The following is a 13,547-nucleotide window of genomic DNA, read 5'->3' on the forward strand; positions in this document are numbered from 1 at the left end:
GCAATGACAAGTCTAAGATATAAATTGATTCAATGGTATAAATGGGCATTTAATTAATATGAAGAATGAACATAAATATGTATCCATCATCGCTAAGCCCTAAGAGGATATGAATCTGAATCTATAGTTGTTGGAAATGGATTTACTGGAATATGAAATGACCTAGTCTGTGATTGGAGAAGAAATATTATTTGGAATAAAATTTAAATCTGAAGAAAATCTTTATGTGCAGTAGGCAATGGATACCGATATGGATGAATATATTTATTCTCATTTGATATTTTAGAGAGAGAAAGCTATAAATTCTAGAGAGAGAGAGAAAGAATAATAAGAATAGGATTTTTGTGGGGGACTGCATCGAATCGAGAGCAACCAAAAGAAGATCACGAAATATCTGTGAGTGACCCTGCATCTGATTTCCTCCTCTGTAATTCTTCTATTTCTCTCTCTACACGTATATGTATTCATGATCTATATATATGTATGCATATCGATCGGTGTTCTTGCTAATATATATCACGCTGCATCACTCATTCATTTTGAATCTGATCATCTTAGAAATCAAGTACTTTAATACTTTAATGGCGTGTAATTACGAAGAAGACGTGCCTCATGTTCTAGCTGTTGATGATAATCTGATCGATCGTAAACTCGTTGAAAAATTGCTCAAAAGTTCTTCCTGCAGAGGTAATTAAATCACAAACACATCATTTCGTTTTTTTCTCATATATACTTCACTTAATCATACAACTTACATACATTTGCTTTTTCTTGATTGCATGTTTGATTCATTGGTAGCAGTTACTACGGCAGAAAATGGGATGAGAGCATTGGAATATTTAGGTTTAAAAGAGACTCATCAACAAAACAATGTGAGTCATGATATCCATTTTTCCCAGTTATCATTTTCAAATAATATCATTCATTCATTTATTCCTTATTGTTTGCTTCATTTCCATTTTTAGTGTGAAAACATGAAAGTTTAGTTGTATTGTTTCTTTGATGAAATAAAGTTGTGTGCTTGATTTTAATGAATTGTAATCCTACGGACTAACACTGTAACGATTGAAATCTGCAGGGTTCAAAAGTAAATATGATAATTACAGATTATTGCATGCCGGGAATGACGGGGTATGAGCTTCTTCAGAAAATCAAGGTGATTCTTTATAATTATTGTTATTGATTTTTTGAAATATATTTCGTTTGTCCAAACATAATCAATGATCAACAATTACCATATGTATAAAAGGGTGAATATCGTTTATTGTGTCCCTACCAACAAGGCTTATGACCAATATGGCAACTAGATCACAGTTATCATATGTATCTTAGAAAAAGTATTTATAATTTCTACAAAATCATTCTTGTAATTTGCTATTAAAAACATAATGATAATATTTTCTAATTGTTTTTGGCAATACACGTTTTGTTTATTCACATTTCTTGATAAAATTATTTGCAATTAATTGCAACCAGGAATCATCAGTATTGAAGGAAGTTCCTGTAATCATCATGTCATCCGAGAATATTCCGACACGAGTCAATGAGTAAGTTCCCTGTCTTTGTTAACCTCACATTATTTTTTTGTTCTTTTAAAGACTAATTAATACCATATTTAAATGTAAAAATATGAACAAATTAGATGCTTGGAAATGGGGGCACATAAGTTTATGTTGAAGCCTTTGAAGTTATCCGACGTGAAGAAGTTGAGACATCAATTAACAAATGTGGAAGTTGAAAAACGTTGATAAGAGCCACTTACGTTGATTAATGTTAGCGATTTTTGGTTTTTGTCTGTTGGGGTTTTCTGTCTTTTTATAAATGCATCATGAAGAATAGTAGGGTTAGTTAATTTGGGATATTTAGTATGATTACAATTGTTGAACTCAGTTGTATTTTGTAGCATGTTAATTAAATTTGTTTGTTTTGACACAATTAGCCCTCTCACTTCTAAAAGAACCATCCATGACAACTATTATTTCTTGTTAAACATGCAACACCGGCTACTAAATGTCTAACTATATTTAGCTACAACTAATGGCTGTTTTGCTAATATGTGTAAGATATATCGCACTAATACATGATACACTAATATTGAGGCTCGATGATGATAGATATGGATGTGTTGAACCATGAGGGTGGAGACTTCGGCTCTAATACCATATAAGATATATGTGGAGCCCAAAACTGTTTCTTCAAAAAAGCCCTTATGGAGAGAGAGGAGACTCCATCATATATAACATTTAGGTAGCGTTTGGTATATGGATTGGACTGAACAGAACTGGACTAAACTGAACCTGATAAATTATTTGTGAGGCGTTTGATAGCACAAAGATGGAACATAATTTAAAGTTAAAATGACCAAATTACCCTTAAAGGTAACATAATTTCTATGATATATATATATATATATATATATATATATATATATATATATATATATATATATATATATATATATATATATATATATATTTCAAGCTATACTTACAAACACAAAAAGCAAATGGGTGATCGGTAAATTTGAAGAAAAAAACACATTTGACGAAAATTATAGGTTCTGTGTATATATGATTTAAAATTATATATATAAAGAGAAAGTAAATTGGTAATTGATTTAAAGTTATGTATATAAAGAGAAAGTAAATGGGTAATTGATGAAGTTACTTAATTCTCTTAATAGTGATGACCACAAAGGGTGCTAGGCCTAGAAAGATACAAAATCAAAACCATAAGTAAAATAAAACTTTTGTATTGAGTCGTTTTATAGTGTGGAAATTACTTAGCCATCTAGATCAAGATTTCATTTTCAGTTATTCCGTTCTCTACCAAACTACATGGTCCCTTTACCACTCTATTCTCATCGTGATCTCGTCTTCCGCCTCCCCGACTCCTATTATTTCCATTTTGTTATCTGCACTTGCTATGACATTATATGTTCCGCTCCTAGCTCTTACTTCTTCCTTTCGTCTACCTAACTCATACTCTTTCAACATGTTTAGTGTTTCAATCTCACCTAACACGACATATTTCAAGATATATCCCTAACACGAAGTCCGAAACGAACCCAACATAAAAATAAACGGGTTGACAAGATAAATCACATTAATTAAACAAGTCGGGTTAGGGTCAAACAATTTCAACCCGCTGTTTCGACACAACACAAACCAGCACGACACGACACGATTGTCATGTCTAACTACAAATATCCTAAGAGTATTTAATAGATAAATTAGCTTAGAAACACATGTGAGGTTTTAGATAACATAATGAATATAGTAAATTTTGTAATTCATTTTATTGTATCTGTGTATGCCACTATGATCATTTTTACTTAAAAGGACTTGTTGCTGAACTAATCTACACTTGAAGTGCGTCCATTACCTAAGCACACATGTACCCTAATATAATATTGTACTTTCAATATTCTTTGATTTATTTACAATATGCATAAACTATATGGAATACTATAAATAGTACATGGTGCATTCACAAAATAACTTTTACAATACGTTGTCAAATTGGTCAAGTCTTATTGTTTTGAATTAGCTTTTGATCATGGTGATATGCATCCATTTCAAGATGCGTTTGAAACTTGTGTGACCGTTTGAGGCTTAGGTACCCTTGTGTGGTACACATATGATGGCTCAAGATATACACGTTACTGTTTAATGTTTCATCAAAGATGATGATGTTGATCTTTGTAATTGAGGAATTAACTATGTTAATGTTGTTAACTAGGATGTGAATTTATGTTTGAACTTAAGGTCTTTGGAAATTAGATTAGAAATATTCGAATTGAATAGCAAACGGGTTTTCCATAATTGCCTAGCAAACATGTTGAAATTTGGTTGATTACCCGTTTTCGAAAATTGCCTAGCAAACGGCCGTGTAATCTTCCAAGATCAACATATTGAATTTTTCTAACTTTTACAATTCAAGTCTGATGATCATGCGTTTCTACTTATGCTTCCATATGAACATTTATAAAAGTATTTAAGAGATAAAAGAGCTTAGAAACACCTATGAAATTTCAGATAATATAACAAAGATATTAGAGTTTGTAATTCATTCAATTGTATTTTTGTAGGCGATTATTGATCATTTCTACTTGATAGGACTTGTTGGGGGACTAATCTACTCATCAAATGAGTTCATTACCTAAAAACAGAAATGCTTAATATAATTTTGTACTTTCAACATTCATTCCTTTATCTACTATACGCATAAACTATGTAGAAATTAGAATAGTATATAATACTAGGTGCGTGAAATTCACGAATGAATTTTACAAAGAGTTATGAAATTGGTCAAACCTTCTTGTTTTGAATTATGCTTTGATCAACGAGTAAAATGATCTTTGCATGTTGTTTAGTTTGGCGAAAGTATTTATTTGGTCATGTTCATATGGGGAACATACTTTTACCTTTTAGGAGACTATGATTCTCAAATAGAAGAGACAAGGATTTTCAACAACCAATCAATCAAGAACATAACTTTCCTTCTTTACTTTTTAGAAAAGATCTAATTAATTATTTTTTCATTTTTTCCACTAATTTTAAAACTTCAAAACTCGAAAACGATACTTATAAGAAGGTATTATAAAGCGCATGCTTACACACACACACGTAGGGATATTATAAATTGATCCATTTTTAATTAAATTTTCATGATCTACTATCCAGAATTTATTAACTTTTCTAAACTAACCACAAATTCAATGTTATTCTAACATTTTTATAAGAAGGAAAGCTACTTTGTCCAAAATGGTTAACTTCACTCATAATAAATTAATAATAATAATATATTCTTGCGTCAACATATATCGGTTTTAGCTACAATACAATCTTTTTGTGGCTGTTAAATAGATTGCTTTTCTCAGATTATCACGGATGCACCAAATGAAACACATGTTTTAGAAGTCAACTACATGATAAGATCCAAAGATCCGATTACATACCCATTGGATAAAAAAGGTACCCATGAACACAACACCATAGAAAAGCCAAAAACAAAGTAAATGATTAATAAAAGTTGAAACAGGAACAGGGGAACAACAACATTACATGGTGATTGGTGATACGATACGAGATGAAGATAGTTTACTAGCTAGTAGCCTAGTAACGATGAGGATGAGGAGGTTGATGACGATCCATTCCGAAACAATGGAGAATAGGGTAACAGAGACAAGAGAAGCAACTCCCAATCAGAGAGGTCACCATTAAGCAAGGACAACAGCAGAATGACACCAGTGAGTTACCATGTGGACCATCATGGTTGGTATGGCGAGGCGGAGGAGGTGGGGGGTGATGATGTGGCGGTGGAGGAGGATGGTGAGGAGGACCATGGGAGCGCATCTTTCAGAACGTCTTCTTCACTGAAATCTAAATTCAATTTTTGACCAGAATTAGAAGAAAGTACCAACTAATTAGTAAGCAAAATTATGGATACCATTCTGATCCTCACACAAAGCTCAATAGACGGAAATTTAAAAGAGGAACGTTGATCCTCAATTGAGTATTATGACCTACGTACTTCAGTTCGAATCTAAATCCAAAACTAAATCTAGAAATAATGAAATATATATGTCAGTCGAATAGGAGGAAACTCGATCCTCTTCTATAACTCAAAAGCACCCACTGACCACAGCCAATGGATGCCGATTACAAAAATTTCTAGATATTTATTCAGTTGAAGAGAAACTTGATTCAGATGCTGAAAAATCAGAACTCGTATAGTGATCAAAATCACTGGTGATGGAATGTTGCAGAAGCAATTAAAATCATCTAATAATAATATGGCTATGGCTGTGAAAAACTTACCAAGGAAAGAGATTTGTTTGGAATCGGTGGATCTGCAGTCGGTGTTGTTGTGCAGTTGTGCTTGTGATTTGTGAAAGAAGATGTGGGTGGGTGTCTAAAACTTAAGGAAGGGAAGCAAAAGTTAGAGGGGAAGTGAATTTGAACTTCATGCGTGGCACTAATATCTGCCGTTGACTGTTCTCTAGTAGCCACACGTGTTCGTTATTTAAAAGGTTTGAGTCGACATCTTTTCTACTTCTACCTACTTCCCCACCCCCATCTTTCTTCGTTTTTGTATTTTCGAGAAATAAGCAAATATTTTCATAGTTCTAAAGTAACGTAGAAGGGGTTTTCTATAGTTCCTTTTCTAGATCCTTTTTTTTGTTTTTGTTGTTTTTTTTTTATTTTTTTTTATTTTGTTTATTTTGTTATTTTTATTTTTTTTTAATTATTATTATTATAAATTTCGTACAAAATTTTAACATTTGGAAGACATTATAAATTCAAACGGTTATATAAAATCGGTTTTTAAATATTTTTTTTATATTTTTAATTACGGACAAAAAAGTCGCTCGAATTTTATAATGTCGTGCGAATTTATAATATTTACCGAATTTAATAGTAATAATATTAAAATATAAAATAAAAGGAAAAAAATCAAAAACAAAAAGGAAAAAAAAAATAATGTCAAATCAAAAATAAAAAGTTGATTTGATTGATTAAGGGGGTATTTATAGCACAACCTTAACATTGTAGATGAGAATATTCTAAAGTAACATTTTAACTTTTATTTTTTCTTTCGGTCTTTGTAGTTCTGAAATTGACAAATATGAGAAAAAAATTACAGAAATTATATTTGTATTCTATTATTTTATAATCCGGACTTACGTAGCCCAACCAAACTCTCGAATTTTTCTATTTGTTTTTCTTTTTACTTTTTCTTTCGAATCTTGTCTAAATTTTCTCTATAAAATATTTTCAATTTTATTTTTATATATTTTAAATTTTAGTTTGTTTTAATATATAATTTTTCATCTTTTTGCATTTTTTACAGTAGTTTTATGTAGTCATTTTACAAAATTAATCTTTTCCTTTTTAAAAGTTTTGTTTATTTTCAATTCGTTTTTTTTTTTTATATTTCTTTTACTTATTCAGTTTTATACATATTCATTTTTTAGGTACGTACATTGTTAAAACATACAAAGACTAGATTTGTTTAAATATTCATTTTCACAATATGTATTTTTATTTTTAATTATTCACAACTATCTTATTATAATAAATGGGTTTTTTAAAATACAATGCTATAATTGTGTATGTTTCCCCCAAACAGTCAATTTTCATAAAAGTATTGCTTAAACTTTATAACATGTTTCATGTTTCAGTGTGCTCCAAAAGTCAGATTTTAGTTTCAGATCACGTAAGAAGCAACATATATTAAACCTTGAATACGTCGTTTTTCTTGAATAACAGCAAATACATGTAAAAAGACAGAAGTTTTTTCATTTCATCTAAATTGTCTCCATTAAATAAAAGAAGGAAATGATCAGAAACGTAGTGTAGGCCATATGTAAAGAAGTCAAGGCATGGATTTTTTTCATTCAAATTTTTTTTTTTTTAATGTGAAGGTTTGATGGAAAAAATGAGCAATGAAGGATACAGATTATTTTAAACAAATATACAACTTTTCTACCTAAAAACCGAAATAAATTTGAAGTATAAACAAAATCACAGTTATCTATTTCAAAACTTCTGCGTTGAAGCAGCCCGGTTTATCCTCTGGGCACCCAACTTTGGCACACCGGGTTTAGATCCTCCTCCTCTACCTCCTCTCCCAGCTGCTAAAGGCCTTGCTCTTGTGGTTGGTGCAGGTGCTGCAATAGCAGCCCATGGATCATCCTCATCAACAACACTCCCTCCTGCTGCTGCTTTCACATTCGAATTTGAAGACCTTGAAGCCAATTTTGGGGCAGGGGCAGGGGCAGCTATTGAACCCCATAAATCATCATCTGCATCTTTGCTCACATGTGACGTAGATTTCGGCCGAGGAATTGATCCTGAAAAGAATAAAACAAACACAATTCTATAAAATTAACAAATAAATAAATATATCATAAAAGTTGGAAAATGAATAAATAAATAAGACCTTGTGGTTTTGTATGTATGACGGGCCGTTTTTGAGCTGCTTCGATGTTTGCAAGGGCAGGTGGCGGTTTTTCGTCTTCTAGTGGCAACATATCGTCCCACCCGTCTTTTTCGCTCTCTTCAACATCATGAATACCAATACCGTTCTCGAGCTCCCCCCAGCCGTCAGTCGAGGTAGGTGACACCGGTGCAGGTTGATCCGCCATGTCACCACCATAATCTGAACTTCCACCTCGCACTAGTGTTGTACTTTGGGTATGTGTATGTGATACTACTACTAAATCATCCATCATAACAACAAATTCAGTAATTATTTTACTATAAAAAAAAATTGAAATTATATTTGTGTCAAGGAAATGTCTAGTGTTTGTTACAAAGTTATTACCTGAAGTGGCATTAGGGACAGCAGAAACAAGAGGTGAGGTGGATTTTGGAGGCGCTGCTTGTGTGGTTTGTTCAGAGGGTTTGCCTTTTGTTGTCAAAGAGTTCATTGCCCATCTGTATTATAAATTATAAATTATAATTGCATGTAGAGTTGCGTTTCAGTCTTACTTTTTAAAGCGAGCAAGATACATAATATTTGCATCGTAGATTACATACCCAAGTATACTTGCGTTCCCTGGAAGTGATGAAATTGTGGACCCCATACCCTCACTGCTATCCCCACCAGATGTCTACAAAAACATAGTATTAAACACATTGTTTAATAATAACCAACGATATACATAATATAGCCAGGGATTCCAAAAAAAAAAAAAAAAAAACCTTTTCATGGTACTGCTTAACTATCTGCAAAAACTGTTCAACTGCTTGGAAGGCCTTTGTCCGGACATCACTGCAGAAAATCAAAAAATTAATTTTTTGATTTTGGAAAATTAAACACTACTACAACAAAGGAAGGGTGTAATAAGTAATAAGCTAACCTGTCGGGATCAATTGTGAGTACAACAACATTTGGCAGTATACGAGCTGCAATCTCTTGGGGTTCATAATAAGAACTGGTGGCACACAGAGCCATTATACCTGCCACACCAGATGAGAATTTGTACTCGTTAATTATTTTAGAAAAAAATAATAAACAGAAAGATTACCATATATTTAATAAAGTAATTTCATTGGGAGAAAATATAAAACCAAAGTAAATTGACCTGCTCCTCTAGCAGGAGGAAATGTATCACGCAAAGCACGCACAGTGAACGCATTAATCAGCACTCTCTTGCGTGTCTGCAATTTTATTAACCATAAATAAATAAATAAATGCATTTGCTTCAAGGAAAGAAAGGAGTTTTGAAATAATCAGTGAGTATTTTACTAAAAAAATGCAAATGGGTGGTTTTACTAACTAACTAACCCCTTCATTAAGATGGGTAGCAATATTCCCAAGTAGTATTGTGGTATTTGTTCTGATTGCTGGTTCCTCGTCCACCTGGAGCTTCGAAAGATATTTCAAAAGTGACCCAGATAAGGTGCGTTGTGACAGCTGCATGTTAAAGAATAAACAGATAGATTAAGATTACATCATTACTTAATCACATCATTCATAAGAAACAAACATAAGCAAGCTAAATCTGATGATTATTATGAATATACCTTTGGAGCAAGAACAAGCATGGATTTAAGAGTCAACTCACGCAGGAAGGCAGATGTGTCCGAAAAACCAGTAGCAACATGTGGGTACACCTAAGGAAGGAAACACAGGGTGAGACCAAACCAATCAGCTTGTCTGACACTAGAAATCTTTTGATTCTTACTTGTTCATCAACTATTTGGGCAGAAAATGACTCCCCGTATTGATCAATATGCTGCAGGAGTCCAACTCTAATAGCTCGGTCATTGGAAGCAAAAAGCTTCACAATTGTTGGTAGGACCTACATCAAATCAAACATTAATAATAACACCAACAATCAGAATAAGAAAACCAGCTGCCACCTGGAACACACCACAACATAGAATGAAAAAAATATATATATTAACCTTTTTGTTGAATTCTTCTGGTGAAAGCCAAGCACCCATTTTCAAAAATGCAGTCAAAGCAGGTGCAGTAGCCGAACCAAATTCTAAGGCGGAAGCTACCAAAGGAAGAAACTGCAAATCCGTCACAGAAACTTCACATTATATATTTCAATTGAATATTCGTTGCACAAAAAAAAAAAAAAAAAAAACTATATACCTTTTTGAGAACAATTTCACGAGGCAGCTGCTCTGCTAAAGTTGGAAGTTTCCGGAAGAATGTATCCTTCTCGACACTGTCTTTTAAATTAAGTATCTCCATGAAATGAATGGTATCCACCAACTTGTTCTGAAAGTACTCTGCCATAACAAGTTTGGTTAGCATTTAAAACCTATAGGCTTAATAATGTAAGATACATTAAATTGCAAGTGAAGCAAGTGAGTGTTGGGACAAACCGCAGTTTTCAAGAAGCTTTGATGAATTCAACCTGCGAGAAGGCATAGAACTCAAGAGCCGCTGATAATCTGGAAGTAGAGACTGTGAGACAGGAAATAGACAGACCCAGATGAAAATGAATATTCAAATCACCAAAATCTTTTAACTGTCAGCATTTCGCATAATCAATAACAAAAACAAATGCAAACAACATTTCACAGAAACAAAGAAAGAGCAAGTTACATTCTTGTCAACTATCATGGCAATGACAATTGCATGCTGACCTTTGGTATTGAAGCTGTATTTCGTAGCTCCTCGGTTTTGCTCAGTTTCAAACCCGCAAAAATCTCATAGATGAGACAGCCTGGTAATAAGTTAAAGTAAGATAAACACAAACATTCATTTTTTTTATAAAAAAAATGAATGAGGCAATATTATAAAAGCTTACCTAAACCCCAAGAATCAATTGCCCATGGTGGAGATTTCCTGATTGTTGCCCAGTCTGATTTTGCCAACTCCATTGGTTTGTATTGTGTGCCAACAAGCCATTCGTATTGCTGGATATTAATAAATGAAAGTTAAGAAGCTAGATTCCATCAAAAAGGTATTTGAGCAATTTTGAATTGTTGCTATATAAGATTCCAATTGTATGATTGAGTGATGATGGCATACCAGCATTGGTCCAGTAGAGAGTTCATTATTCCCATCAAACTCAGAAAGAGCATCAAAAGCATGCAACTTCCAGTCCAAAGTTGGAGTAACCACCACACTTTCCAAACAAACATTACCATGCACCTGAATCAAACACACAAAAAAAAATCAAAAGAATGTAACTTCCAGTCCAAAACAGGGTGATAGATAATTAGATTGTTCCCTACACTAATGTCATGTGAACTTAAGATCCATATGACAATACTTACAAGTTTGCAATCATTATTAAGGAAGCTCACAGCTTTAGCTATGCGATGCAAGCCCCAAGCATAATATTCATTCCTGGTGTCAAAAACAGTATAACAACAGCACTATTATATGATAATCCAAACTAAGTTGGGAAGGCTGAAGAATAGACCCATCAAATAATTAAAAAAGAGTGAACCAACCTCAGGACTTGAAAACACCAAAAAATAATAATAATAATAATAATAATAATAATAATAAAGAAGTAAAGAACAAAGAATCCGATTGAAAAATGAGGGTGTGTACCTTTGTGTACCTTCTAATCCCAATTCCCTGATCTTTTCTGCCAGTGGCATAACAGGTTCAGTGACAATATAGATAACAACCTTTGTGGACGATCCATCAAATATCTCAGCCTCGGTACTGTGGAGAAATGACAATATATTTGGATGCCTTACCTGAAAATGAAATAACAGATTACTGATTTGGTTCCCTCAACAGAAACAGATACAAACTATAAATTATATAGAAGAAGAAACTTACTGTTCGAAGCCGCTTGACACCATTGCGCCCAGCAGCTAAATGTCCATCATTGGCATTGCTTCCTGTAAGAGAAAATATTGATACTGGGGATCCATCGTCCTATACAAACAACCAGTAAAATTACAACCTGAAGTGAACTTGTCATTCATTCAAAAGATCATAGATGATTTAGTATGGTGAGTCTCTAACTGATAAGTATTTCAAGAAACAGCTATATAACATTTATCAGAAACTATATAAACAGACTGCACATGTTGCAAGAAGAAAAAGGAGTAAAAGGATCATATTATCATAAGCTCTAAATGATTGATGGCAAGCAGATTTGGGAAAAGGACACACAACAGAAAAGTAGAAACTATATTCCAGTTTATTATACGCCACCAAGGCAGAGTTAAACTGGTTTAATGACTGTTACTTATGTACTTTTTGATCCTATTACTATTAAATATCTCTGATGAGCTAATTATAAACTTTATCATGCAAAAACCTTTAGATCTCATACTTCCATGAATCACAAATTCCAATATAATCCAATTCGCTGTATAACGTGACCCCCATAACATCTGCACTAACTTCGATCCTTAACAATATACATAACAGCAAATGCTAACCCTAACAAGTTCACCAACCCTAACAAATCTCACTCACTTGATCCTACTATACTGACATCTAATGCACAAATCTACACACCACGCAGAAATAGAAAATTCAATTCGGGAATTTCAGCAGCACAATTGAATCGGTTAACAACGCTAATACACATGAGTCAGGACTCAGGAGTACAAGCGATATAAAGAATCTTCATATATATACATCCATAAACACACACAAAAAAACATTTATATAAATGAAAACATATATAGATAAAAAGAAATATATGTTAGAAGTTACTTTGGAGGTGCCGCGAGAGTGAGTCCAAGAGCCCCAAGCGGAGGAATAAGGTTCGCCGATGTTGTAAGGCAAATCTTTGACGCCGGCGCCAGATCCGGAGACAACATCTTTCAAGAATTTAAACATTTGCTCTCGAGAAAGAAGGCGATCGATCGATCTGAAATTCCGGTGAGACAGACGAGAGTGCTGCGATTCGTATAGAGCAGACACGGGTGAGTGGAGACGAAATGGAACGGAAAATCGTCGCACTGTAATCAACAATTAATTAATGGATTAACTGAAACTGTAGCCCCAAAGTTTTAAGGGGAATTGTCATTGTTTAATAAAAAATAATCCGTTTTACTTAAATGTTGTAAATCCAAACTCTCATTTTAGTTTGGAAAATTACTCTTTAGGGTAATTGTTTTCATTTGGTCCCCTTTTTTTTTACTCAATATACCATCGAACTTGTTGTTTGTGTTCACCATAACTTTTTTGACCGGCTTTTGACATGTGATAGTCGGTCAAATGGTTATAGTGAACACAAACAACAAGTTCGATGGTATATTGAGTACAAAAAAAAGAAAGAAATATACCAAATGAGAACAAACTCAACAGTTGGTTACCCTCTTGAGTCATTTTCCCCGAAAAGTTAAATGAAATTAAATTTGCAAAATTATCAAAGACTGCAATCTTCTTTGGATATAACATATATGAAAAACGATTCGAATAGGTAACTTCGTTAATTTTTAAAATATAAAAAAAAATACGTATTAATAATAACACAAAAGTTATCTTATTGTTGTAGATGTTTAAGATGTTTTTATCATTTTTATATTATTTTTAGTAATCATTATTATTTAATGATAATCAAGTTTCATTTTTGTTAAATGGTAGTATCTAAA

General features: G+C 32.9%; 2 protein-coding genes and 1 long non-coding RNA gene across 6 annotated transcripts; 1 reads left to right on the forward strand and 2 right to left on the reverse strand.

Annotated features, from left to right (window-relative positions):
- The first annotated feature begins 210 nt into the window (after window positions 1-210).
- Window positions 211-1,935, forward strand: RR16 (response regulator 16). 3 transcript variants are annotated; one of them, XM_079080984.1, is made up of 6 exons: window positions 211-427; window positions 559-687; window positions 802-872; window positions 1,079-1,156; window positions 1,477-1,547; window positions 1,643-1,935. In XM_079080984.1, exons 2-6 carry the CDS (start codon window positions 582-584, stop codon window positions 1,746-1,748), a joined length of 432 nt encoding a protein of 143 aa, XP_078937110.1. In that variant the 5' UTR covers window positions 211-427; window positions 559-581; the 3' UTR covers window positions 1,749-1,935. The 3 variants fall into 3 exon arrangements, with proteins under 3 accessions (XP_078937110.1, XP_078937109.1, XP_078937108.1); XM_079080983.1 differs by having other exon boundaries at window positions 212-396; XM_079080982.1 differs by lacking the exon at window positions 211-427 and having other exon boundaries at window positions 477-687.
- Window positions 1,936-4,893: 2,958 nt separating this feature from the next.
- LOC145161468 (uncharacterized) lies at window positions 4,894-6,090 on the reverse strand. The gene is made up of 2 exons (XR_013738498.1): window positions 5,823-6,090; window positions 4,894-5,384 (listed from the first exon to the last, which is right to left on the reverse strand). It is a non-coding gene; the product is annotated as an uncharacterized LOC145161468 (long non-coding RNA).
- Window positions 6,091-7,372: 1,282 nt separating this feature from the next.
- Window positions 7,373-12,927, reverse strand: CTEXP (kinase family with ARM repeat domain-containing protein). 2 transcript variants are annotated; one of them, XM_079080981.1, is made up of 20 exons: window positions 12,664-12,927; window positions 11,773-11,871; window positions 11,536-11,687; window positions 11,253-11,325; window positions 11,005-11,127; window positions 10,781-10,889; window positions 10,617-10,696; window positions 10,353-10,434; window positions 10,117-10,256; window positions 9,921-10,031; window positions 9,698-9,814; window positions 9,537-9,626; window positions 9,298-9,426; window positions 9,095-9,170; window positions 8,870-8,969; window positions 8,712-8,781; window positions 8,547-8,620; window positions 8,332-8,444; window positions 7,948-8,220; window positions 7,373-7,858 (listed from the first exon to the last, which is right to left on the reverse strand). In XM_079080981.1, exons 1-20 carry the CDS (start codon window positions 12,787-12,789, stop codon window positions 7,545-7,547), a joined length of 2,451 nt encoding a protein of 816 aa, XP_078937107.1. In that variant the 5' UTR covers window positions 12,790-12,927; the 3' UTR covers window positions 7,373-7,544. The 2 variants fall into 2 exon arrangements, with proteins under 2 accessions (XP_078937107.1, XP_078937106.1); XM_079080980.1 differs by having other exon boundaries at window positions 7,948-8,223; window positions 12,664-12,926.
- Window positions 12,928-13,547: the final 620 nt, after the last annotated feature.

The sequence above is a fragment of the Lactuca virosa genome, chromosome 2 (genome assembly GCF_052849685.1).
Source record: "Lactuca virosa cultivar CGN04683 chromosome 2, Lactuca_virosa_CGN04683_v6, whole genome shotgun sequence".
NCBI classification, from domain to species: domain Eukaryota; kingdom Viridiplantae; phylum Streptophyta; class Magnoliopsida; order Asterales; family Asteraceae; genus Lactuca; species Lactuca virosa.

What these genes read in the sequence shown, in the direction of transcription:
- RR16 (XM_079080982.1), top strand. Translation starts at nt 480, where the DNA reads ATGTATGCATATCGATCGGTGTTCTTGCTAATATATATCACGCTGCAT. An exon ending in CAAAAGTTCTTCCTGCAGAG is followed by an intron (nt 688 to 801) that starts GTAATTAAATCA and finishes CATTGGTAGCAG; the next exon opens with TTACTACGGCAGAAAATGGG. An exon ending in AGACTCATCAACAAAACAAT is followed by an intron (nt 873 to 1,078) that starts GTGAGTCATGAT and finishes TGAAATCTGCAG; the next exon opens with GGTTCAAAAGTAAATATGAT.
- CTEXP (XM_079080980.1), bottom strand. Translation starts at nt 12,789, where the DNA reads ATGTTTAAATTCTTGAAAGATGTTGTCTCCGGATCTGGCGCCGGCGTC. An exon ending in CTACCCATCTTAATGAAGGG is followed by an intron (nt 9,171 to 9,297) that starts GTTAGTTAGTTA and finishes ATAAAATTGCAG; the next exon opens with ACACGCAAGAGAGTGCTGAT. An exon ending in TGTCCCTAATGCCACTTCAG is followed by an intron (nt 8,224 to 8,331) that starts GTAATAACTTTG and finishes TGGATGATTTAG; the next exon opens with TAGTAGTATCACATACACAT.